Raw genomic sequence first — 24,418 nt, forward strand, 5'->3', positions numbered from 1 at the left:
TCGCCCGGTATCGCGTTGCCATGTTCTGGTGCTGCATATACTGCTGGATAATGCGTGTGGTGGTTAATGTGCTCCTAATTGCCAAAATGAGCTCAGCGGCCTCCATGCTTGCCTTGGTATGGCGTCCGCACACAAAAAAGGCGCGGAACGATTGTCTGCCGTTGCTCTGACGGAGGGAGGGGCGACTGACGACACGGCTTACAGGGTTGGCTTCAGGGAGCTAAAATCAACAAAGGGTGTGCCTGTACATCAAGGAGTATTTCAGGCAGGACTGCACGGAGGGTTCCAATAAGAAATGGTGCACCTAAGTTATCGTTGTTATTGGAACAAGGAGGTTAGCCTGGCCTCTGATTGATACATGGCTAGATTTACCTCGCTGCACCTTCTCTGTGAGTGACTGCAGTGTGATCTAGACAGGGGAGGAGGCAAATGAGTACAAAACAAATCTGGTCTATTTCTTGTTCTGACCCACTCCATCTATCTTTTACATCTTTGGCTGGCAGCAGACGGTGCAGAAGGACTGCATGCCATCCACATCTCATGGCTGCTCGGCAGAAGATGGTACAGTACGACTGCTAGCAGTCCGTATCGCCTGCCCGCTCACCATAAGACGGTTCAATAGGACTGACTGCAGGACTAAAGAGAATGACCTGCTCAAGTCACTCCAAATTTAGTCCCTGTGCCCATGTCTGCCCAGGCGCTCCTGATCGACCTCACAGAGGCGACCAGGAGCACCTCAGACATGACGATGACGGCTACCAGTCGTACTGTACCGTCTGCTGCCACAAGGCAAGGGGTTGCTGCTACTGTGTAGCAATGCCGTACCGCGTCTGCCAGCACCCAGGAGACATAGGGTGACGGTTACCTGAGCGGGCTCCATGCTTGCCGTGGTATGGCGTCTGCACAGGTAACTCAGGAAAAAAGGCGCGAAATGATTGTCTGCCCTTGCTTTCACGGGGGGAGGGAGGGAACGGGGGCCTGACGATATGTACCCAGAACCACCCGCGACAATGTTTTAGCCCCATCAGGCATTGGGATCTCAACCCAGAATTCCAATGGGCAGCGGAGACTGGGGGAACTGTGGGATAGCTACCCACAGTGCAACGCTCCGGAAGTCGACGCTTGCCTCGGTACTGTGGAAGCGCTCCGCCGAGTTAATGCACTTAATGCACTTAGAGCATTTTCTGTGGGGACACACACACTCGAATATATAAAACCGATTTCTAAAAAACCGACTTCTATAAATTCGACCTAATTTCGTAGTGTAGACATAAGCCAGCCTTCCTAACAACCAGGGCCTGTATGTTGCTTTCTCTCCAAGGGCTATGAACTGTGTACTGCCAGCAGTTACAGGTTACTTCACAGCTTTTTCTCAGCAAGAACATTTATTCTTGAAGTAAAATCATACAGAGAAAACATAACAATAAACAGATTTAAGCACACTAAATTTATCAGGTGTTTGTTTGCTGGATGAGAAAGAAGTCCCTGAGTCAGTTTAAACCCAGCCTTTTTATATAAAAAATCCCTTTCTTTGTCTCTTGGTCTCTGGGAAACCCAGTATGAACCAGAATATGCAAACCTCTCAGGGAGTGATACCTCTCTGGAAGTGTTTACAAAGTGATTCACTTTAATCACTCCCCACTACTTTGGTTCATGGAGTAGCTGTGATAACCCTCTTCCTTGGAGTTTCATATAATCTATGGCCCACGGTGATATATAAACTTAATACAATATGGTCCCCAAAGATATTGCATGAGGTTGCAATATCTGTTACAGTGTATGTGATGCATCGTGACTTATTTGAGCACACTATTCTGGATGTGAATGCACAGAATTTCTCATTGTTTCATGATCGTTGTGAGTATCTCTTATCCGAGGTGAAGTTTTCAAATAGAGGTGAAATACACCTCAAAAATGTAGGTGTGCTCTTTGTGCCAGAGATAGCTTTCATTTACACACACAGATAACTGGCATTTGGGGCCCTCAGGGCCTCTAGCTGCAGAGTCCCCATGATTTTGGGGGATAGATACAAGTCAAGGATAATTTTTTTAAAAAAAGTTTCTAGCCTTTTTTTATTGTATAGATAACCTTAAAACAAATATAAGCTATGCAAGAGTTCATGATTTGTAAGGGGTAAAATATAAACTGGTCACTAGGGCTGACACTCTGTCACAGTGATTAGGAAAAGTCACATTATTCATATCCTTTCCCCTTCCCCCAACAAAACCATCTTGCAAGCATGCGAATGAGAGCAATACTCTTACATTCTATATTCTTACATTCACATAACACAAGAACTAGGAGTCACTAAATTAAATTAATGGGCAACAGGTTTAAAACAAACAAGAGGAAGTATTTCTTCACACAATGCACAGACAACCTGTGGAACTCTTTGCCAGAGGATGTTATGAAGGCCAAGACTACAACAGGGTTCAAAAAAGAACTAAATAAGTTCATGGAGGATAGGTCCATTGATGGCTGTTAGCCAGGATGGTGTCCCTAACTTCTGTTTGTCAGAAGCTGGGAACAGGTGACAAGATGGATCACTTGATGATTATCTGTTTTGTTCTTTCCCTTTGGGGCAACTGGCTTTGGCCGCTATCAGAAGACAAGATACTGGTCTAGGTCGACTTTTGGTCTGACCCAGTATGGCCGTTCTTATGTTCTTATTCTAATTTATCCTCTGACACATTGATAATTTAGCTTAATTACACATTTCTTCAAGTATAACCTTTGCACATGATTGATTAATTTTAACTGTATTGAAAGTTTGATGTAGCTGTGTTATTCCTTCAATCTAATTAAAGACAAGAATGACTGAGCAATGTTAAAGTTCTTGAGGATACAGTTTTTAATTAAGTTTATCTCAACCTAGTTAACAGATTTGTTTCTAAACTCTCATAAAACTTTTTATATACATATAAATTAGTGTCCTGGTCCTGTGATAATCCCAATAATCAATTTTTAATATTATATATATATTGGGAAAATTCACTGATGTTTCTGTCTTTTGATTTACAGCAACAACTGTGAGAAAGATGCTGTGATTATCTCTATAATCAATGGTTTCACATCCATTTATGCAGCAACTGTCATATACTCCATCATTGGGTTCAGGGCAACAGAGAGATATGATGACTGTTTCAACAGGTAAATTGTAATAAAACCTAATTACACAGACTTTTGTTTAGCATGAGTGGAAGCAGCCTGCCTTTCCACACCATTAGTTCAGTTAGAATTATTCTGTTATTCATGTGAATAGCACTTGCTTGCACAAGGAGCCCTATGGACCAGTTACAGGCTCTGGTCCCATATTGTTGACTGTAACTTAAACAAAAATCATGATCATGTCCAAGATCAATAACTTTTGATCATCTGATTTTGTAAGATGTGTTTATTTCATTGTAAAGGAAAAGTAAATAAACCAAAATGATGGTACCATAATGTGTGGCAGTTGTTTGACCAGTCCTCCTTTTCCACCTATAGCCACCCTAACCTTTGAAAGTTCTGAACAGTGATGTTTTAGAGAGTTAAAACCATCCAGTCATTGATATTCCATTTTGTGAGATAATTTTGTCAATATAGTTCTTTCAGAAATAGCTATTAAGGAGGCAATTTCCATTGGCACAGAGGTAGATCAAATTGGCAAAATACCCACCATGAATACTGAAATAACTATAGTTTTACATGTAATGAGACAATTTACCATTAGCATAATCAGGCATAAACCACTGAATTCAGGACTGGTCAAATATTTCAGTGAAAATATTTTTGCAGAAAATTGGGTTATCCACTAAACCATTTTTTTTGTGTGTGTATGTGAAAAGGAATTGTTTTCCACTGAATTTTCATTCCTGAAAACCAAAAATAAGTTAGCCAGAATCCAAACTATTTCATAGAATATCAGGGTTTCCCCAGGTCCTTAAGTGGCTCCCTCAAAGATTGAACTCACAACCCTAGGTTTAGCAGGCCAATACTCAATCCACTGAGCTCTCTCTACCCCCTACTGATTCAGTTATCCTGCTATGGTTTGTCATGAGAGTTGTAGTTTGGTTTCCTCAGGTCCCCATTCTCCTGTGTAAACATATCTCCCACGATGCACCAAAACTGGGGACTCCCATGATGCAGCCATTTCCCCTCACTGTGAGGTGAGACCATGCTGCATCACAGGAGATATAATCCATCCATAGAACCCAGGCTATAAAGGTGAATGGTAGCATGAGAAACCATAACTTCAACTCTCACGAGGCCCTGGCATAATTTCTGAATTGTAGAATTTCAGTTTTTGATTTTTTGAAAGAAAATTTGAACTTTTCCATGGAAGATTTAGACAAAAATTAATTAAAGCTCACACCAGCAATGAATATGTCCCAACTATTTTGCGGAACCAGTTCCGCTGATATCTATTTATGAATATAATTTCTTTAATTGTAAAAGTTAATATAATTTTGAATATATTTGTATTCACTATTACCAATAAATATTTTAAAAAGAGTAATTAAAATCCTTATTTGACCCAAAATGTCTGCATAATAAATACAAGAATGGCTGGTATACCCTATTATACACTTATACATGACCCAGGTGGGAACAGGTGAGTAATTTTACTTTGGTTTATTTGAACAGGATTTAGATAATTTTTCTTTATCATAATTTAGGGGCAGATTTTCAGCACCAGGTCTCCAGATGTCTGTGTGCAGATTTGAATATGCACATACCTATATGAGTACTTTGTGGGAGCAAACAATTGTGTGTGCGCTTTGGGGCACATCCTCAAAAATAAACAGCTCAAAGTGCAGAGCTATGCATCTACCCTCCTCAGATATGTGGATTGGATCTGTAGAATGAGAAACCTATACAATCCATATGGGCTGGATTTACCACTTTTTGTGGAATTGTTAATGTGGTGGGGCCATCCCAGTTTGCTAAGCTATCCTCAAATTCAAATTTAGTACATGGTTTGTGGTGGGAAAATCTATTTGATTCTCACTAGGCCCAAAACTCTTGGTTCACTTGCATAACCTTTGGGAAGCTGAGAATCAACTAAGAAATAAATACCACTGTCAGATACGTACCAGATTTTATCAATTAGTAAAAAAAGGACTATTAATGTACTCCTATAAGAAGTCACACATATGAAAAGGATCTGGGGGTTATAGTGGATCACAGATTGAATGAGAATCAATAGTGTGATGCAATTGTGAAGTATCATTTTGAAGTATATTAACAGGAATGTTGTGTGTAAGACATTGGAGGTAATTGTCTCACTCTACTTAATACTGGTGAGGCCTCAGCTGGAGCACTGTATACAGTTCTGGGCACCACAGTTTAGGAAAGATGTGGACAAATTGGAGGAGAGCAACAAAAATGATAAAGGTTTAGAAAACCTGACGTATGAGGAAAGGTCAAAAAAAACTGAGCATATTTAGGCTCGAGAAAAGAAGACTGAGAGGATACCTGAAAACAGTCTTCAACACGTTAAGGGACCTTACAAAGAGGATGGTGATCAATATGTCTGTTCACATGATCATCGTGCTGGTCAGGGCTTCTTCACTGAATCTGGGTTGCGTCTTCCAGCCTGACTGCAGCTGTGCACCTGACAGCTTCCTAGGTTGGTTTCCTACCCCTGGTTTCAGGCTGACCTGACAGTGATGTCCTTGAAGCACTGTCAGCTGGAAATTTTATTTAGTTATTTACAATGATCAGGATGTAGGATGACTTATGAGGAGAGGCTGAGGGAGCTGGGATTGTTTAGCCTGCAGAAGAGAAGAATGAGGGGGGATTTGATAGCTGCTTTCAACTACCTGAAAGGGGGTTCCAAAGAGGATGGCTCTAGACTGTTCTCAATGGTAGCAGATGACAGAACGAGGAGTAATGGTCTCAAGTTGCAGTGGGGGAGGTTTAGATTGGATATTAGGAAAAACTTTTTCATTAGGAGGGTGGTGAAACACTGGAATGCGTTACCTAGGGAGGTGGTAGAATCTCCTTCCTTAGAGGTTTTTAAGGTCAGGCTTGACAAAGCCCTGGCTGGGATGATTTAACTGGGAATTGGTCCTGCTTCGAGCAGGGGGTTGGACTAGATGACCTTCTGGGGTCCCTTCCAACCCTGATATTCTATGATTCTATGATTCTATGACTCACTTTGGCTTGATTCCACCTTCAAGTGGTTTTAATGCTAACAACTGTAAACATGAGTTGATCTCTGTTGGGTTAAAGAAGGTCCTTTTCCCTGGTATTGGTTTCCTCTTATAGGTACAGATCTTACAATCCTCATACCACTCCTGCACATTCTTGGGTCAGGTCCACACAGCAAAACCACCTGCAGACAGCCATCACTGTCTTTTTAGCTTTTAAGTGGCCGGAAACATTGTGGCAGGCTTGGAGAACCATCTCAGCCCTTGGTGGACGCAGTGCAGTCTGGGCAATTTCTTCTTTTGTCCTGGGATCCCAAGTGCTGTATACCAGTCTTCCCCTCAGCTCCTATAAATCGATCCACTGCCTCAGCTTCCAGCTGTTGGGTGGCTTCCAGGATAGCTTTTTGCACTCAGTGCCAGAGAGCACTGTTATGCTGAAAGATTTCTAGCACTTTCATCATCTCTAAATCATGGAGTTGGAAGGGACCTCGGGAGGTCATCTAGTCCAACCCCATGCTCAAAGCAAGACCAATCCCCATTTTTGCCCCAGATCCCTAAATGGCCCCCTCAAGAACTGAACTCACAACCCTGGGTTTAGCAGGCCAATGCTCAAACCACTGAACTATCCCTCCCCAAATCTTTATACTTTGCAGCATTTCTGACTCAAATATTATTTGAAACCTAAATAGAGCAGCTGTATTTGCATGAAGGTATAGATAGGCAGCCTTGAGGTCCAGCATTCCTCTAGTGTTCTCAGATTGGCAGAGTTGATGTATGCCATGAGGTTATCTGTATATAAAGTGATGGGAACAGCTGCCTAGTAGCCCTTCTTAGTTATGGCTTTGTCCAGGGGCAGGAATTCTAGCTTGGAAGAGCTGTAGCATTTGTCATTCTGCTCTGATACATTCATTCCTCAGCTGGCATATGCAATTGCCATCTCCTGTATATCCTGGTCCTGGGAGAGGCCAGTGCCCAGTCCTTTGTTACTGGTATCTGTATAAAGTTTGAAAATATGGATGTGTTCCAGGTAGGCTAATACTGGTGTTCCTACCAGGGCAAACTTCAAGCACTCAAAGGCCTCCTTACATTCCTCAGTCCAATCCATGGGACTCCTATTGGCAACCCTGCCCTTTAATCCTCATAATGGGGTATGAAGGGATGCACCCAGCTTTGGCAAAGTCCTTTATGAACGTCTTTTGTAGTATATAACAAACTCTAGGCATGTATAAAAAATGGTTGTCCACACCATTAATAACTCGGATCTTTTCTGAATCAGAGAAGATCCTATCTGCTGTCTCACTATGGTTGAGGTATGCCACTTTCTCAACAGTGGTACTTCGAAGATATAATCTTCAGCCCATATTGAGTTAATTTAGTAAATGCAACATCTAGATATTTCATGTAACTTTCATAAACCTTTGACTACACAATGATGTCATCCAGGTACAAAAGGACAATCTGGAAATACTTGTTTCCTAGGCAATGCTCTACCAGTCACTGGAACATTTCCATCTCATTGCAAAGCCTGAATGGCATGTATGAAAATTCACAAAATGTCATGGGTGTGATAAATGCTATCTTCTGCTGGTCCTCTAGTGCCATCTGTTCTGCCAACATCTGCTAGCTATATCATGAGGGAGGCAGAATGAAGAGCAGCTTCGCTGAGGAAGGGGATGTGCATCTTTATGTGTAAATTGGTTGAGTTTCCAATAGTCCACACACAATTGGATTTTCCCATGCTTTCATGACCAGGATGATGGGGGTTGCCCAAGTGCTGTAACTTTCTCTGATGATGTCTGTGTCCTTCAGTTCATTAAAAATCTCATTCATTGGTTCGTACAAAGCCAGCAGAATTTTTTCCATAATGTCTCCTGAACTGAGGCATGGAATACAATGGATGATTCAGTGTTGGATGTGGGTTGCATACACCATGTTTCCTGGATGAGTTTCCTAGCCCTGGGTTCAGGCTGCATTTAGTGAGGCCTGCCCCTCCCAGTAGCAGCATGTGCTCTCTTTTTGACCTATGAGGGCTTTTCTTTGCACTCTGTCAGCCAGTTCACCCCAGAGCCAGTCAGGTGGCCTATGGCCAATCCCCTGTATCCAGATGGGCAGAGCTGCTCTGGAACAGCATTCCCCTTCTCCAGTGAAAGAAGAGCTGGTAGCAGGAGGCCAGGAGTGGAATTTCTTCCCTGCCCTCTAGCCAGCTAGGGCTCTGAGAGCAGAGGGGCCAGCTGTCCTCTCTGCCCATCCCCCCCTACTCAGTCACTGGGGGTCAGGCTGGCATTGTCATAGTGACACATAGTAGGGGCCCCCACATTAGAATTTGTACCTGCAAAACTCAGTGGACTTCCTAGCACTCAGTCCTGTACACAGACAACTAGACAAATACAACACCTTTCTTTATTGTGTCTTCTTTATGACTATGAGACATGGAATTAATGATAATGTATTTGATGATGACGGTGAGAAGGTGAAATCTTAGTTTGCTTATATACAGACATTAATTTCCAATTATTTATATTTTACTTTTACAGAAATATTCTTACCCTGACAAATGCTTTCGATTTGCCAGAAGGTAATGTAACCCAGGAAAACTTTGAACAGATGCAGAAGTGGTGTAACATGACTGATACAATGACTTTTGTAGGCCTTAAGTTTGAGACCTGTAACCTCGAAAGTTTCTTAACTGATGTAAGTTGACACTACTACAGAGTGAGCTGGTAACAGCCCTTATATTTAAGTTTCTTAACGCTTTCCATTATAAAGGAAATGCAATGGATGAACCATTATAAAGGAACCTGTTGCAACCTTTTCTATGAGATGCTTTCAGATCTACTCCATTTACAGCATGCTTTTGATATTTGGTAGAAGGAATGCCTCTGGACTAGGGAAGTGCTTTTTCTTTGGCGCATGAAAATCCATTCAGCTTTTGCTGAGCTATAAACTGTTAAACATTGACATTTCCCTCCTCTCACTTTCATTCCTCAAGAAATTTTTGGCAGCCACCCAGAATAATAAAAAAACCCACAAATATTCAAAGCCCAGGCTCAGTGTACGGTTAAAGTGGTGGGAGACAACACTACTCTGGAAAAGCCTAGGAGCTGCCAGAGCAGCTATAGTGGGAGAAAAGAAAGAAAGGCTGGTTTCCCAGCCTGGACCCAAAACATGGCCCATGTCTCCCTCTGGGGCACAATGTGGGGCAGGATTTCCCTCAGCTCCCAAGGTGAGGAGAAAGAATTGGGCCAAGTTCCCCACTCCAACCAATCCCAGCCACCCCTGGACCCATCCAGCCCCACTCTGGGACAACAACCATACCTGCTGCCAGCTAACCCTGAAGTTCAGTTACCTGCAGCTAGTGCTGCCATGCTAAAGGGTTAGGTTTCAAACCCTGCTGATGGTTGGTTGGTGGGAAGGGTTTGTTACAGTTGTATATAACAGAATTTTATTTTTACCTTTATCTTTTAGAAAAGTTAGGAAAATACATATGAAAAAACCCTACATTGAGGTAACTATTTAGGTTGTGAAGACAAGCAATCAAAAGTTAGGGATTGTCAGATTTACAGTTTCCTGGACATCTTAATTTAGACCCTTTGTTTATATGAATTAGGATACTGTCTTTAATTACATGATCACATACTATATTTTCCACAGGATTTTCAAATACTATATTTTCCTTATTCAGTGCACAGGATGGATGCACAAATTGGGGAAATAAAGATTGCTCTGGCATTTGTAAATCTGGTATTTTCAAGCTTTTGAATGCTTGACTTTGCAAACTAAATAGCATTTAACATATATTAAAAACTGTGGATATTTTTAAAAGTTTGTATTTGGGTTTATTGCCCATGAAATAGGAGTGGTTTCAGAGCATAACTCAAACTGTCTTACTGAATTGCAATGTGTAAACTGCACTTCTAGTTATAGTGATGCTCTGTTTAGGATTGATGTTATTCTGTGAAAAACTGACTCCATCTAAATTGGCTCGTTGGGCTTCTTATAATCTGATATAATGCCTCCATCTGCACAGTCCTTTTCAACCGGAACTCCCAGTGGTTTCAATGAGCATTCTATTCATGGCACAATTGTGGGAGATAAGGAGAAAACTATAGGGAAAAATTGGTTACATGGTTTGATTTTATTTTGTTATTGTCCATTCCAGAAAAGTTATCTCAGTAATATACTTTATACATGTAACAGTAAACATAATGCAGAATTAGGGTTGATTTATGAAAACAAATAGAAATGTATAACTATAGTACAGTATAATGCATTACCATCTATGGTATACATGGAAGTATTTTTAAATGCTAAATAGTGTCGTGCTCCTACGTTTTGAGTCTGCTGTTATTTCTCTACAGGGAGTTGAAGGAACTGGCTTGGCTTTTATAGTCTTCACTGAAGCTATCACCAAAATGCCTGTCTCACCTTTGTGGTCCATTCTCTTCTTTATCATGCTGTTCTGCTTAGGCTTGTCATCTATGTTTGGAAACATGGAAGGTGTTCTTGTACCTTTGCAAGATCTTAATGTCATACCCAAAAAATGGCCTAAGGAACTTGTTACAGGTAGGTATTGTATGGTTCTTCAGTATCTCTCATCTTTAAAGAAATTTGGAATTGTCTTGTCTTAAAATTAGTTAGAAGTGAACAGTCTCACATTTCTTATTAGTTTTTATGCTTTAGTCTATGTCTAAAATATTTGACTTTGTTCTTTATTTTCAGGTTTGATTTGTGCCGGGTCTTATTTGCTTGCTTTTATTTTTGTGCTGAATTCTGGTAACTACTGGCTGGCACTATTTGACAGTTTTGCTGGATCAATTCCCTTGCTGATAATTGCTTTTTGTGAGATGTTTTCAGTCGTCTACATTTATGGGATAGACAGGTATGAAATAAACATAGACTTAAGTATTGTAGAAACTATGCAGGACTGAATGAAGACCATAGTTGCCATCTTACTATACCCCAGTGCATGTCTGCTCTCTAATGGAATTCACAGGAATGACACAAACATAATTTAGCCTTTGTCTTACAATTTAAAAAAAAACTCTCTCAATGAACAGAGAAAAATATCTGTTAAGATTTAGTGTTCTTGATTTGTACTGTAGATTAAAGCTATGCAGCTTTTCTGCCAACTGGTAATAGTAAACCATAAATGATACCTGACTACACACCTAAAATAAAACCAAATTATTTTCAGAAGGGTTGCAAGAGAATAATATACTTAGCAAGTGTTCAAGAGTAGAGTATTCTGCATATGAATTCCTAGTTTTTTTAAATGAGTATTAGACAGTGTAATGCAAATATGCAATAATTAGTTCATATGAATCTTAAGTGTGGTGCCTACGGTTATGCTAAACTGTCAGTGGAAATATACCTGTATTTTAAAGTATTGATTCATTGTAAATACACTTAAACATCTTTACTTCTTAACTTTCTGATTTAGTTAATTCTTTCTGGTAATAATGATGAGATGATAGCAGCGATTGAGGTGTCAGAAGATGATGGTCCTGGAGCAAATTGATAATTTATAAAGCAGTAAGTCACCAGGCCTAGCTACATATTCAAGACTTCTTCTTTGAGTAGTGTCCCTATGGGTGCTTCACTGTGGGTGTATCTATGCCCCAAGCCTCTAATCAGAGATTTTAGGTAGCAGTGTCTGTTCGGCCCGCACATGCGCTCTCATTGTTTGCCTTGACACTATTGAGTGCTGTGCATGTGAATCGCCCCCAGTTCCTTCTCAACTACCTTTGGCCTCAAATGGAGCGAGAAGTTATCTCTTCCTTCTCTGCATCATTAGTTTAAGTAGTAGTTATTTTTAGTCTTTTTGTTGTCTTTAATAGTTAGAGTTTCTGTTTACCCTGTTGGGATTTTTAAAAAAAGAACTTTTTATGAGGTCGTCTCCCCCCCGCCCCCCTTGCTGGAGGGATCACCCTCATAGTGGCATATAGTAGTCTAGACTTTCTGTTTTTCTCAGTTAGAAAAAAAAACAAAAAAGAAAAAATATGAATTTATTAATTATGGAAAACTCCATGCGTTTATTGAACGTCTACCAGAGATGCAAAAAGAAGAGTTTCAGGCCATTTTCAAAGAGGTCCAGTTAGTAGCCAGAACTGCACTACAGATGGCATTGGACGCAGCAGATACAACAGCCCACTCAGTCTCCGCAGCAGGGGTAATGAGATGGGCATCTTGATTACAGCTTTCCAGGTTGCCCCAAAAAGTACAGCCAATGGTTGAGGATCTCCCGTTCAAAGGCCCCAAGCTCTTCGCTTATAAGACTGACACCTCTCTTCATACTCTGAAGGATTCCCAGGCCACGTTATGATCCCTGGGAATCTATACTGCTGGACAAAAGAGAAAATATGGCTCTCAGTCACAGCACAGTTCACGACCACCTCAGTACCTATCATCACAGCACTCTTACGAGCCACAATGTAAAAGATCCAGGATACAAAAATGGAAGCAATTAGCCCCCCAGTCTGTGACCTCACAACCCTCCTTCCCTAAGCACTTTTGACAGGTTTGTCACGGTCTCAAACAGCTGTTCCTTGCAAAATCAACTGCCATCTATGCACTTGTCATGGCCCTTCGGAAGTCACCTGACCATCTTTCTCAAAAGTTGGCAAAATATCACCTCCGACAGATGGGTCTTGAAAATTATTTTGAAGGGTTATGCCATTCAATTCACACCCCTCCCCCATAGCCACCCTCCTTCCCTGTCCCTTTTTAGGGACTCTTCTTATGAGAACTTACTTTGCCAGAAAAGAGATAATCTGTTATGCTTAGGGGCCAGAGAATCAGTTCTGATGCAACTCAGAGGCAAGGGGTTTTACTCCTGTTATTTCCTGATCCCCAAGACGAAGTGAGGTTGGAGGCCCATTCTAGATCTAAGGGCATTAAACAGATATGTGAAGGCGCAGAAGTTCAAGATGGTCATGCTAGTAGCAATTATTTCAGCTCTAGAGCAAGGAGATTGTTTTTTAGCCTTGGACCTGTAAGATGCTTACTTCCACATCTCAATACAAACTGTCGCACAGGAAGTTCCTACAGTTCACCTTTGGCCAGAACCATTATTAATACAGGGTGCTCCCATTCGGCTTCTCATCTGCACCCAGGGTATTCTCCAAGGTTCTGTCCATCATAGCAGCACACCTGTGAACATACCTTGATGACTGCCTCCTAAGGACTCCCTCATTTAAGGAGGCCACACAAGCCACTCAGACGACCATGTGCACATTTTTACAACTGGGCCCACAGCTCAACACCCAGAAATCAGCACTCACCCAAGTACAGCAACTGGAGTTTATTGGTGCTGAATTTGACGCAGTATAAGTGAGGGCATTCCTCCTGCTATACAGGTTCACCACCCTCACAAGTCTCATTGAGATAGTCCAGGCCAGTCCACAAACATCAGCCAGGAATTGTCTACAGATGCTTGGTCATATGGCAGCATGCACTTTCGTCATGCCACACGCTCGGTTGTTCATGAGGTGTCTACAGATGTGGCTCAGATCCTTCTATTCCCCAAACAAGGACAAACTAAGCAAACCCCTATAATTGCCCTACACTGTAAAGCTCTCCCTGGACTAGTAGAAAGACCCATCCAATGTCCGAACAGGTGTCCCGTTCGTACAACCATCACCAACTCTGATGAAGGATGCCTCCCTAATAGGCTGGGAGCATTAAGAGCTACCAGGAACGCCTGTGCACACTTTCTCTCACAAAGATCATGATGGACAATATGTTTTACATAAATCGTCAGGGAGGCTTCAGATCTCACTCCCTCTGTACAGAAGCACTCAAACTTTGGAATTGGTGCAACCATCACAACATGCTCATCTAAGCCATCTACCTACCAGAGATACAGAACATGACAGCCAACAGTCTCAGTCAGAACTTTTCACAAAACCACGAATGGGAACTGAACTCAGAGGTGTTTCACGACATATTTGCCTTTTGGGGAACCCTGACTATAGAGCTCTTCACTACTTACTGGAACAAGAAATGTCCTCACTATTGCTCCAAGAGAGGCCTGTGGAAACAGTCTCTGGGAGATGCTCTCATTCTCTCATGGGTCAGGGACCTTTTATACTCCTTTCCCCCATTTCCTTTACTATCCAAGATCCTGTTGACAATACAATGACAAGGGTTATTTTGATTGCCCCCTCCTGGCCAAGGTAAGGTTGGTTCCCTTACCTGGCACAGATGGCAGTATGTCCTCTGGTCTGTCTTTGGCCCATTCTCAAAATGACTTTCTTAAAACTACAGACTCATCCTTTACCCCAACTTGTGGATCTTTCATCTCTAGGCTTGACTCCTTCTTGGTTCCAATACTTAGTGGTAGAATGGTCTGACAAGGTGTTTCTACACAGCCAAAATCGACCACTCAGCATACTTACCTGCAAAAATGGAAACAATTCCAAATTTGGTGTCATTCTCCCTCCCTCTGATTTTAGACTATGTTTTAGACCTCAAAAAATCAGAACTCTCTCTCAGCTCCCTTAAAGTACATCTAGCACTCATAATGGCCTTCCACTGTCAAGTAGATGGATACTCAGTGTTCGCTCACCCACTGACACATAGATTCCTATAAGAGTATTGGAAACCTGTTCCTGCATGTGAGACCACCCACTCAAGCCGAATGCATCTGATGAAGTGAGCTGTAGCTCACGAAAGCTTATGCTCAGATAAATTTGTTAGTCTCTAAGGTGCCACAAGTCCTCTTTTTCTTTTCACTCAAACCTTGAATCTTAATCTAGTTCTCAGAGCCTTAACTAGCCTCCCTTTGAGCCCATAATGACTTACTCTCTTTCATACCTGTCCATGGGGGGGAGGGATAGCTCAGTAGTTTGAGCATTGGCCTGCTAAACCCAGGGTTGTGAGTTCAATCCTTGAGGGGGCCATTTGGGATCTGGGGCAAAAATTGGGGATTGGTCCTGCATTGAGCAGGGGGTTGGACTAGATGACCTCCTGAGGTCTCTTCTAACCCTGATATTTTATGATTCTATGAAGACAGCATTTCTGGTTCCCATCACCTCAGCTAGGCACATAGGAGAAATAGCAGCCCTGATGGCACACCTGCCATTCACACTCTTTTTTAAAGACAAAGTAACATTGAGGCTGCATCACAAGTTTCTCCCTAAAAAGTAGCTTCTGCTTTTCATATGAATCAACAAATCCATCTTCCTGTTTTTTCCCAAAACCACATCATGATAACAGGGAAGCGATTCTGCCTATGCTAGATGTTAGAAAAATGCTAGCATTCTACTTGGACAGGACTAAGGACTATAGGAAGTCTCCTAAACTCTTTCGTTCGTGGAAATGTAGCCTTTTATTTTATTCAAAGTGCATTTTGTAATGTGGTATTACACCACCGTAGGTTCAGCTCTGGAGGATACAGTTTCAGGCTTAACAGAGTGTGGGGAGAGATAGCTCAGCGGTTTGAGCATTGGCCTGCTAAACCCAGGGTTGTGAGTTCAATCCTTGAGGGGGCCATTTAGGAATCTGGGGCAAAAATTGAGGATTGGTCCTGCTTTGAGCAGGGTGTTGGACTAGATGACCTCCTGAGGTCCCTTCCAAACCTGATATTCTATGATTTGATTCTATGAAAGTCACCTCTGCTACTTGCTTCAGAGTTAGGGTCCCTAGGAACACATAAAGACTAAGGGTAGTGTGACCACACATACATTCACCAGTACAAAGTCTAGTCTATTTTACAAGTTTTATTAAAGTTACAATTAAAGTTATGATTACCAAGCATATAGAAATTTTATACAGACCTATGCAAAAATTACAAATATAATTATACTCACATCCTTAACAATAGTGTTAGGGTCTGATGGGTCCCTCAAGGCTCGATCATCAGTAGAGGAATGATTCCTGCTGGAATCTCCCATAGGGAGCTCAATTTTCCCATTCTGGGCATCCCCTTTTTATAATGTGATTCTGTCTATACCTGCATTCTGTGCATGTCCATAAAAGTGTCAACCTTCTTTTCTCTTATTGGTCTTATTGGAAACTTAAGGAACCCGACTTTTCTATAGGCTGTGTAATTTGCCTTTATTCTCGCTAGTACTGATGCACAACCTGTATCCTGTGATTAAGACACACATCTGAGACAGATGGGCCTTTACAGTATTTTTATGATCTAATATTAATCTTCTGGATAATTTTGTGCAATATTACCACTTAGTTCCTCTTTTCCCATAATCTTAGGGTTATTTCTCAGTCACTGATTTAAGTCATGGTTTCTTGTCTCCAAGGCCTAAAATAGCTAAGCTAAAGTCTTGCAGGCCTCAGCCTACAGGTTGTTTCAGCTTGTCTTACTCACATCTAATACTTGGTTCCAGTGTTCCTCTAATTTTTCCCATACATGTGCTGAAAGAATTTTGTTATGTGCACAAATATGGAGGTGACACATCACCTCCATATTGGTGCACATAACAAAATTCATGTGATGGGGTGGGGCCGAGGGGTTCGGAGTGTGGGAGGGGGCTCAGGGCTGGGGCAGAGGGTTGGGGTGCAGGGGGCTAATGACTCTGGCTGGGGGTGTGGGGTGGGCCAAGGATGAGGGGCTCAGGACTGAGGCAGAGGGTTGAGGTGCAGAAGGGGGTGAGAGCCTCCTCCTGGGGGGGTGCAAGCTGGGGTGAGGGGGTGGGGTGCAGGCTGCCCCGGCAGCTCCTGGGCTAGGCTTGGTTTTGGCACCTCTTCCCTGTCCTCAGCAGCTCCAGGGACCAGGGGGCTGGGCTGGAGGGCCACTCCCCTCATCTGTGGCAGGTCCAAGAGGAGCGCTGGGTTAGGGCCGGGGTTGGGGAGCCTCTCCCCCTTGGCCGCAGCAGGTCCATCCACAGTCCGGGCTGCCAATGATGGTCCACCGCAGACCATCCCTCACCAGTGGCCCAGAGGAATGATGGGCTCCTTTCCACCCTCCCACCCCATGATGGAGGGCGGGGTCAGAGAGAGGAGCCCTGGGCCGGCGGGCCCATAGGAGCATGGGGAAGGGTCCAGAGAGGAGCCTAGTGAAGTGGAGTGCTGGGCCAGGCCGCAGGGCCCCTGCTGAGTGTGAGCCTGGTGCCATTATGTACCTGGTACTGTCGAGGCTTGGGGAGGGGCACTGCAGTGAGTATGGTGCTATGGGGGGGCATCTCTCCCCAGCGCAGCCCTGCGTGCCTGCGTGGCACTTAATAGGCTGCTGTGCGGTCACACAGCTTAGAGGGAACTTAGCTTGGTTCTGATAAATACTGATCAATCATATACTTTTATAATCCTACAAATTAACTCTAATTAACATACAATGAATATATGTAATAAAACATATTGACTAATCTTAACATCACACAATAAATGGATAAGAAACTAAAATCATTGGCTACAGAAAGATCCAAAGGTTCTGCAATATCGGCTCAAAGATTATCCAAATGGGTCTCTGGTTGCATTACTCACTGTACCAGGGGCTCAACCTCTTGCCTTCATCCGGACTCTGCACGCACTCCACGAGGCCAGTTTCTACCTCGGTCTCATTCCTTAAGGATCTCCCCATAACGGAAACTTGCAGAGCTGCAACTTGGGCCTCAACCCATACTTTTGCAGAGCACTATGTGATCACTGGAGACTCAGCCTCTGATGCCATCTTTGGCTCTGCACTACTCTCTTTAATAACAGACTCCACTCGAAGTCTCAGCCCTTCATTGGGGATACTGCTGCAAAGTCGCCTACAGTGGAGCACCCAGAGGGACACTACTCGAAGAAGAAGTGGACGTTACTCATCCTGTGCAGAAACGATGGTTCTTCGAGATGTGTGTCCCTATGGGTGCTCCACAACCTACCCTCCTCCCCTCTACTTCAGAGTTCCCAATATGGGGCTTTGCGGTAGAGAAGGAATGGGGGGTAGTTTGCCCGCACAGCATTAGATAGTCTTCAGGCAAACCACGAGGGAGGGAGAGCACCTGTGCAGGCTGAATGGACACTGCTACCTAAAATCTCTGATTAGCGGTACAGAGGCGCAGATACATCTACAGTGGAGCACTCATAGGGACACACATCTTCTTCTGAAGAAGCTTAAATATGAAGTGGCTGAGCCTCTAACAAAAATATGCACTCTCATTAAAAAGAACCACTGTTATAGAATATTTGAGGGTAGTAAATGCTGTAATTATGTTTTAAAGAATGAATCTAGCCCCCCTCACACGCTCCCTCTCGCAATTCCCTTGAAAAATTCCCCTGTTAGCCACTCATGTTTTAAAGGCTCTGGGGATGATCTGAGGAAATATAGCCAGGTACATATGTAAGGCTTATTAGTCAAATTGGTTGAAACAGAACAACAACAATTTTTGGAAGATTGTGATATAAACACATCTAACCAGCACAGTTTCTGCAAAGGTAAGTTGTGTCTTGCTATTCTCTTAGAAATATTTGAATGTGCCAGTAAAGTAGTAGTAAAAAGGTCTTGATCACTGTCTAAAAATACTTACATGGGGAATAGAAATCTGATAATAGATAATGACTGATAGTTGAAGTTAGACACATTTAGACTGAAAATAAGCATAGATTGTTAGAGTAACTGACCACTGGAAGAATTTACCCAGAATTGTTGTATTGTATGTGCAACAAGCAGCATGATTGGTCAGAGCTCCAGTATGAAACTGGAGAAAAGCCTGTTGAGTGTCTTTGAGTTAAGTTTAGAGTTTGTTGAGAGCAACAAAGGTGATGTCGTGGTGGGTGTCTGCTTTTGACCACCAGACCAGGAGGATGAGGTAGACAAGGCTTTCTTCAGACAACTAACAGAAGTTTCCAGATCACAGGCCCTGGTTCTCATGGAGGACTTCAATCATCCTGACATCTGCTGGGAGAGCAATACAGCAGTGCACAGACAATCCAGGAAGTTTTTGGAGAGTGTTGGGGACAACTTCCTGGTGCAAGTGCTGGAGGAACTAAATAGGGGCCATGCTCCTCTTGACCTCTGATCACAAATAGGGAAGAATTGGTAGGGGAAGTAAAAGTGGGTGGCAGCCTGGGCAGCGGTGACCATGAGATGGTCAAGTTCAGGATCCTGAAAAAAAGGAAGAAAGGAGAGTAACAGAATATGGACCCTGTTCTTTAGAAAAGCAGACTTTGACTCCCTGAGGGAACTGATGGGCAGGATCCCATGCGAGGCTAATATGAGGGGAAAAGGAGTCCAGGAGAGCTGGCTGTATATTAAAGAAGCCTTATTGAGGGCACAGGAACAAACCATCTCAATGTCCAGAAAGAATAGCAAATATGGCAGGCGACCAGTTTGGCTTAACAGAGAAATCTTCGGTGAGCTTAAACACAACAAGGAAGTTTCCAAGAAGTGGAAACTTGGACAGATGACTAGAGAGGAGTATAAAAATATTGCTCCAGCATGCAGGGGTGTAATCAGAAAGGCCAAAACACAACTGGAATTGCAGCTAGCAAGAGTCAAGAGTGCGCCCTTGTTGCCAAGAAGGCTAACAACATATTGGCCTGCATTAGTAGGAGCATTGCCAGCAGATCGAGGGAAGTGATTATTCCCCTCTATTCGGCACTGGTGAGGCCACATCTAGAGTATTGCGTCCAGTTTTGGGCCCCCCCGCTACAGAAAGAATGTGGACAAATTGGAGAGAGTCCAGTGGAGGGCAATGAAAATTATTAGAGGGCTGGGGAACATGACTTATGAGGAGAGGCTGAGGGAACTGGGCTTATTTAGTCTGCAGAAGAGAAGAGTGAGGGGGGACTTGATAGCAGCCTTCAACTATCTAAAGGGGGGTTCCAAAGAGGATGGAGCTAGGCTGTTCTCAGTGGTGGCAGATGGCAGAACAAGAAGCAATGGTCTCAAGTTGCAGTGGGGGAGGTCTAGGTTGGATATTAGGAAAACTTATTTCACTAGGAGAGTGGTGAAGCACTGGAATGGGTTACCTAGGAGGTGATGGAATCTCCATCCTTAGAGGTTTTTAAGGCCTGACTTGACAAAGCCCTGGCTGGGATGATTTAGTTGGGGTTAGTCCTGCTTTGAGCAGGGGGTTGGACTGGATGACCTCCGGAGGTCTCTTCCAACCCTAATCTTCTACAGTTCTATGATTGTAGTGGATTCTCTATCACTGGCAGTTTTTAAAATCAAGATTGGAAATTTTTCTAAAAGATATACTCTAGTTCAAACAGGAATGAATTCAGGGAAGTTCTATGGTCTGCATTATGCAGGAGGTCAGACTAGATGACTACAATGGTTCATTCTGGGTTTGGAATCTATGAATCTATGAGAACTGGTTGACATAATTTTAGACTTACAAAAAGGCCTTTGACAAGGTCTAGCACAAAAGCCACTAAGAAGCTAAAGAGTCATGGCGTCTGAAGCAAAGTATTTTCATGGATCAAGAACTGACTAGGAAAGAAAACAAAGAGAAGGATTAAATGCTCAATTTTCTTCATAGCAAAGGTGCCTTGAGGTTTAGTACTAGGTCCAGTGTTGTTTAATATATGTATTAATTATCTGAAAAGGGAATGAATAACGAAGTAGCAACATTTGCACATGATACAAAGTTATTTAGGTGAGTGATGCCCAGAGGGGACTTGTGAGGAACTAGAGAGAGTTAACAGGAGTGGCTAACAGGGGAATTTTGCAAGGGAATTGCGAGAGGGAGCGTGTGAGGGGGGCTAGATTCATTCTTTAAACTTAAAGCCAAAAAAAACGCCTGATAAAAACAAAACCTCAACAAAGGATTTAATTTCAGGAGTAAAAAGATAATGCAGGCAGAAGTCCAGCAACATAGTGGGGCTATCAGTTTATTGCACCCAATGCAGCATGTATGCTATGGGCAGGTGGTGTATATGTGCATTCAGTGCAAGGAGCTCCTGGCCTTCAGAGACCATGTACGGGCTTTGGAGACCAGAGTGGCTGAACTGGAGTAGCTAAAGGAGACAGAGTGGTACATAGTTGAGACTTTCTGGGACACAGTAGAATGGTCTCACCCCGAGTCTGACAGCTTCTGTGCTGTTGAGGAGGATGAAAGTCTCAGGGAAGGAGAACATCCAACCGTAGCAGAAGGAAACAATCCCATAGTTGGGACCCTCCTTCCAGATGATGATGTGGTATCCTCTCACAGTGAGGATACCTCTCTGGGAGAGGGAACTCCAGTTATTAGGAAGAGACAGGTATTAGCAATGGGCGATTCAATCATTAGAAACATAGATAGGTGGGTTTGCAATGACCGGGAGAACCACATGGTATCTTGCCTGCCTGGTGCAAAGTTTGCGGCTCTCCTGAGACATCTAGATAGACTTATGTGTAGTGCTGGGGAGGAGCTAGTGGCCGTGGTACATGTAGGTACCAGTGATATAGGGAAGGATATGAGAGAGGTCCTAGAGGCCAAATTTAGGCTGCTAGGTAAGAGACTGAAGTCCAAAACTCCATGGTAGCATTCTCTGAAATGCTTCCAGTTCCATGCGCAGGGCCAGGTAGGCAGGCAGAACTGCAGAGTCTCAATGCGTGGATGAGAGGATGGTGTAGGGAGGAGGAGTTTAGATTTATTAGGAACTGGGGAAAATTTTGAGAAAGAGGAGCCTATACAGGAAGGAGGGGCTCCACCTAAACCAAAATGGAACCAGATTGCTGGTACTTAAAATTAAAAAGGTTATAGAGCAGTTTTTAAACTATGGGCTGGGGAAAAACCGACAGGTGCAGAGGAACACGTAGTTTGAACAGAGATATACCTTAGGGGAGAATCTATTCATGGAGATTCTCTATGTCCTAATAAGGAGGAGAGGCTGGAAGATGATAAAATACAGGTAGGATCTGATGAGGAAGAGTCAAATGAAAAAAAATAGTCCCATTCAATTACATTATGTAATTTCAGACAGCTAAAAAGTGACAAGTTTTTAAAGTGCTTATATACCAGAGGTAGAAGTCTAAATAATAAGATGGGTGAACTAGAGTGTCTCATATTAAATGAGGATATTGATATAATAGGCATCACAGAAACTTGGTGGAATGATGATAATCAATGGGATACAGTAATACCAGGGTACAAAATACTGTGCTGGTGGGGGAGTGGCGCTATATGTGAAAGAAAGCGTAAAATTAAATGAAGTAAAAATCTTAAATGAACCAAACTGTACCAGAGAATCTCTATGGATAGTAATTCCATGCTCTAATAATAAGAATATAACAGTAGGGATATATTACTGACCACCAGAACAGGATGGTGATAGTAACTGTGAAATGCTCAGGGAGATTAGAGAGGCTATTAAAATAAAAAAAACACCACAGCAGCCCAGCACTGTAGCATTTAATTTCAGAAAGGGGAACTACACAAAAATGAGTAGGTTAGTGAAACATTAATCAAAAGGTACAGTGCCAAAACTGAAATCCCTGCAAGTGGCATGGAAACTTTTTAAAGACACCATAATAGAGGCTTAACTTAAATGTATACCCAAATTTAAAAACATAATAAGAGAACCAAAAAAGTGCCACTGTGGCTAAACAACAAAGTAAAAGAAGCAGCGTGTGGCAAAAAGGCATCCTTTAAAAAGTGGAAGTTAACTCCTAGTGAGGAAAATAGAAAGGAGATAAGGATTTAGGAGTAGCATGTGGGGACATGATAAAGTATATGAAATAATGAATGTTATAGAGAAGTGAGATCAAGAGCTTCTATTCTCCCTTTCTCACAACACATGAACAAAGGAACATTTGATGCAGTTAAAGGTGACAAATTAAAAACTGATTAAAGGAAATACTTTTCAAATGATGTGTAATTAAACTGTGGAATTCATTTCCACAGGAAGTTATTCAGGCTAAGAATTTAGCAATATTCAAAAAGGGATTGGACATTTACATGAGTAACAAGAATAAGCAAAATTATAGTTAATGATAAAATTTTTGGAAAGGACATAAAATGTCATGCTTTAGGGCATAAGCCAATCTCTAACTACTAAAGATCAGGATGAGACCTAATGTTGGGGCAGTTTATCCCACATCTACCTCCTATAGGGTTCTTACACCATCCTCTGAGGCATAAAGTGCTGGCTACAGCTGGAGACATGATACTGGACTAGATGGACCTCAGGTCTGACCCAGTGTGGCAATTCCTATGTTCCTAACTGGGAAAGACAGTAGTAGAATCTTTAAGTTTTTAAAAAAGATTTCTACACAGTAGCCATTCCTGAACAGTGTACGGTTTATTCCTGCATGTTTTTCAGAATCTGCCAGTGCCTGCTGTGCAGTGCTTAGGTGACATTGTACTGATCTGGACAGTTCTAAATATTAAAAACAAACAGCACAAGCTTAATGTGATATGGAAGCTTCTACTCTTGTGGGTAACAGACTGTGCAATCCTTCCAGCAACTTTGTGTCAGGGTCCTTTCATCCCTTATTCCCTGTTTTTCAGATTTGGAAACTGGGTCATAGAGAGGTAAAGGCCAAAATTTTCAAAAGTGGCTTCTGATTTTGACTGCTAAACTGAGACCCACTGAGCTGGATTTTCAGAAGTGCTAATCACCCACAAAAATCCAATTGAACTCAATGTGTGCTGTAAGTATTCAGCACAGAGGCTTAAGGAGTCCCAGAATGCCTCAAATATTATTATGGATTTTAAGAGAAAAAATAATATATCTCATCAAAACGGAAAGTGTCTGCAAATAGAAAACTTTACAGATGCTTCCCGACTTATGCAATCATTCCATTCTGGAACGCCATGAGTAAGTTGAATTTTGCATGAGTCGAAATGTATTCCCGACTGTCACGCAAAAAAACCCAAAACAACCCACTTCCTATTTCTAGCTTATGGAACTTTTTCTGTAAGTGCAGATTTGCGTAAGTCGGGTTTTGCATAACCCGGGAAGCGTCTGTTCTCCCATTTAGGCATGCCCCCAGCCTTGGTACCACATGTTTTTAGCAGCTTTACAATGGCAGCTGGGGCTCTGTCCCACTCACATAAAAGGAAAAAATAAAATATATATGATAGTTTATTTTCAGCCTGATCATAGGCACCGACTCTGAGGCTGGAGCATCCACAGAAAAAATAGTGGGTGCTCAGCACCCACCAGCCTCCCCACCGATCATCTGTTCCATGGGCCTTGACGATCAGCTCCTCCCCTCCCTCTAGTGCCTCCCGCCTGCTGCTGATCAGGAGGAAGAAGAATGAGGGCAGGGTATGTTTGGGGAGGGGGTGGAATGGGGGCAGGAAGAGGCGGGACAGGGGCAGAGCTTTGAGGAGGGGGCAGAGTGGGGGCGGGAAGAGGCAGAGCAAGGGTGGGGCCTTGGGGGAAGGGGTGGAGTGGAGGTGGAGCATCTCTGG

General features: G+C 42.7%; 1 protein-coding gene across 1 annotated transcript in view; it reads left to right on the plus strand.

Annotated features, from left to right (window-relative positions):
- Positions 1-24,418, plus strand: part of SLC6A19 (solute carrier family 6 member 19) — an 83,141-nt gene that overhangs the window by 53,179 nt on the left and 5,544 nt on the right. The window contains exons 7-10 of the mRNA XM_084621645.1: positions 3,022-3,150; positions 8,669-8,825; positions 10,493-10,697; positions 10,854-11,013. Coding sequence (XP_084477771.1) covers positions 3,022-3,150; positions 8,669-8,825; positions 10,493-10,697; positions 10,854-11,013 — 651 coding nt within the window. The remainder of the gene's footprint in view (positions 1-3,021; positions 3,151-8,668; positions 8,826-10,492; positions 10,698-10,853; positions 11,014-24,418) is intronic.

This window comes from Lepidochelys olivacea, assembly GCF_965140295.1.
Source record: "Lepidochelys olivacea isolate rLepOli2 genome assembly, chromosome: 2".
Classification (NCBI taxonomy): Eukaryota; Metazoa; Chordata; order Testudines; family Cheloniidae; genus Lepidochelys; species Lepidochelys olivacea.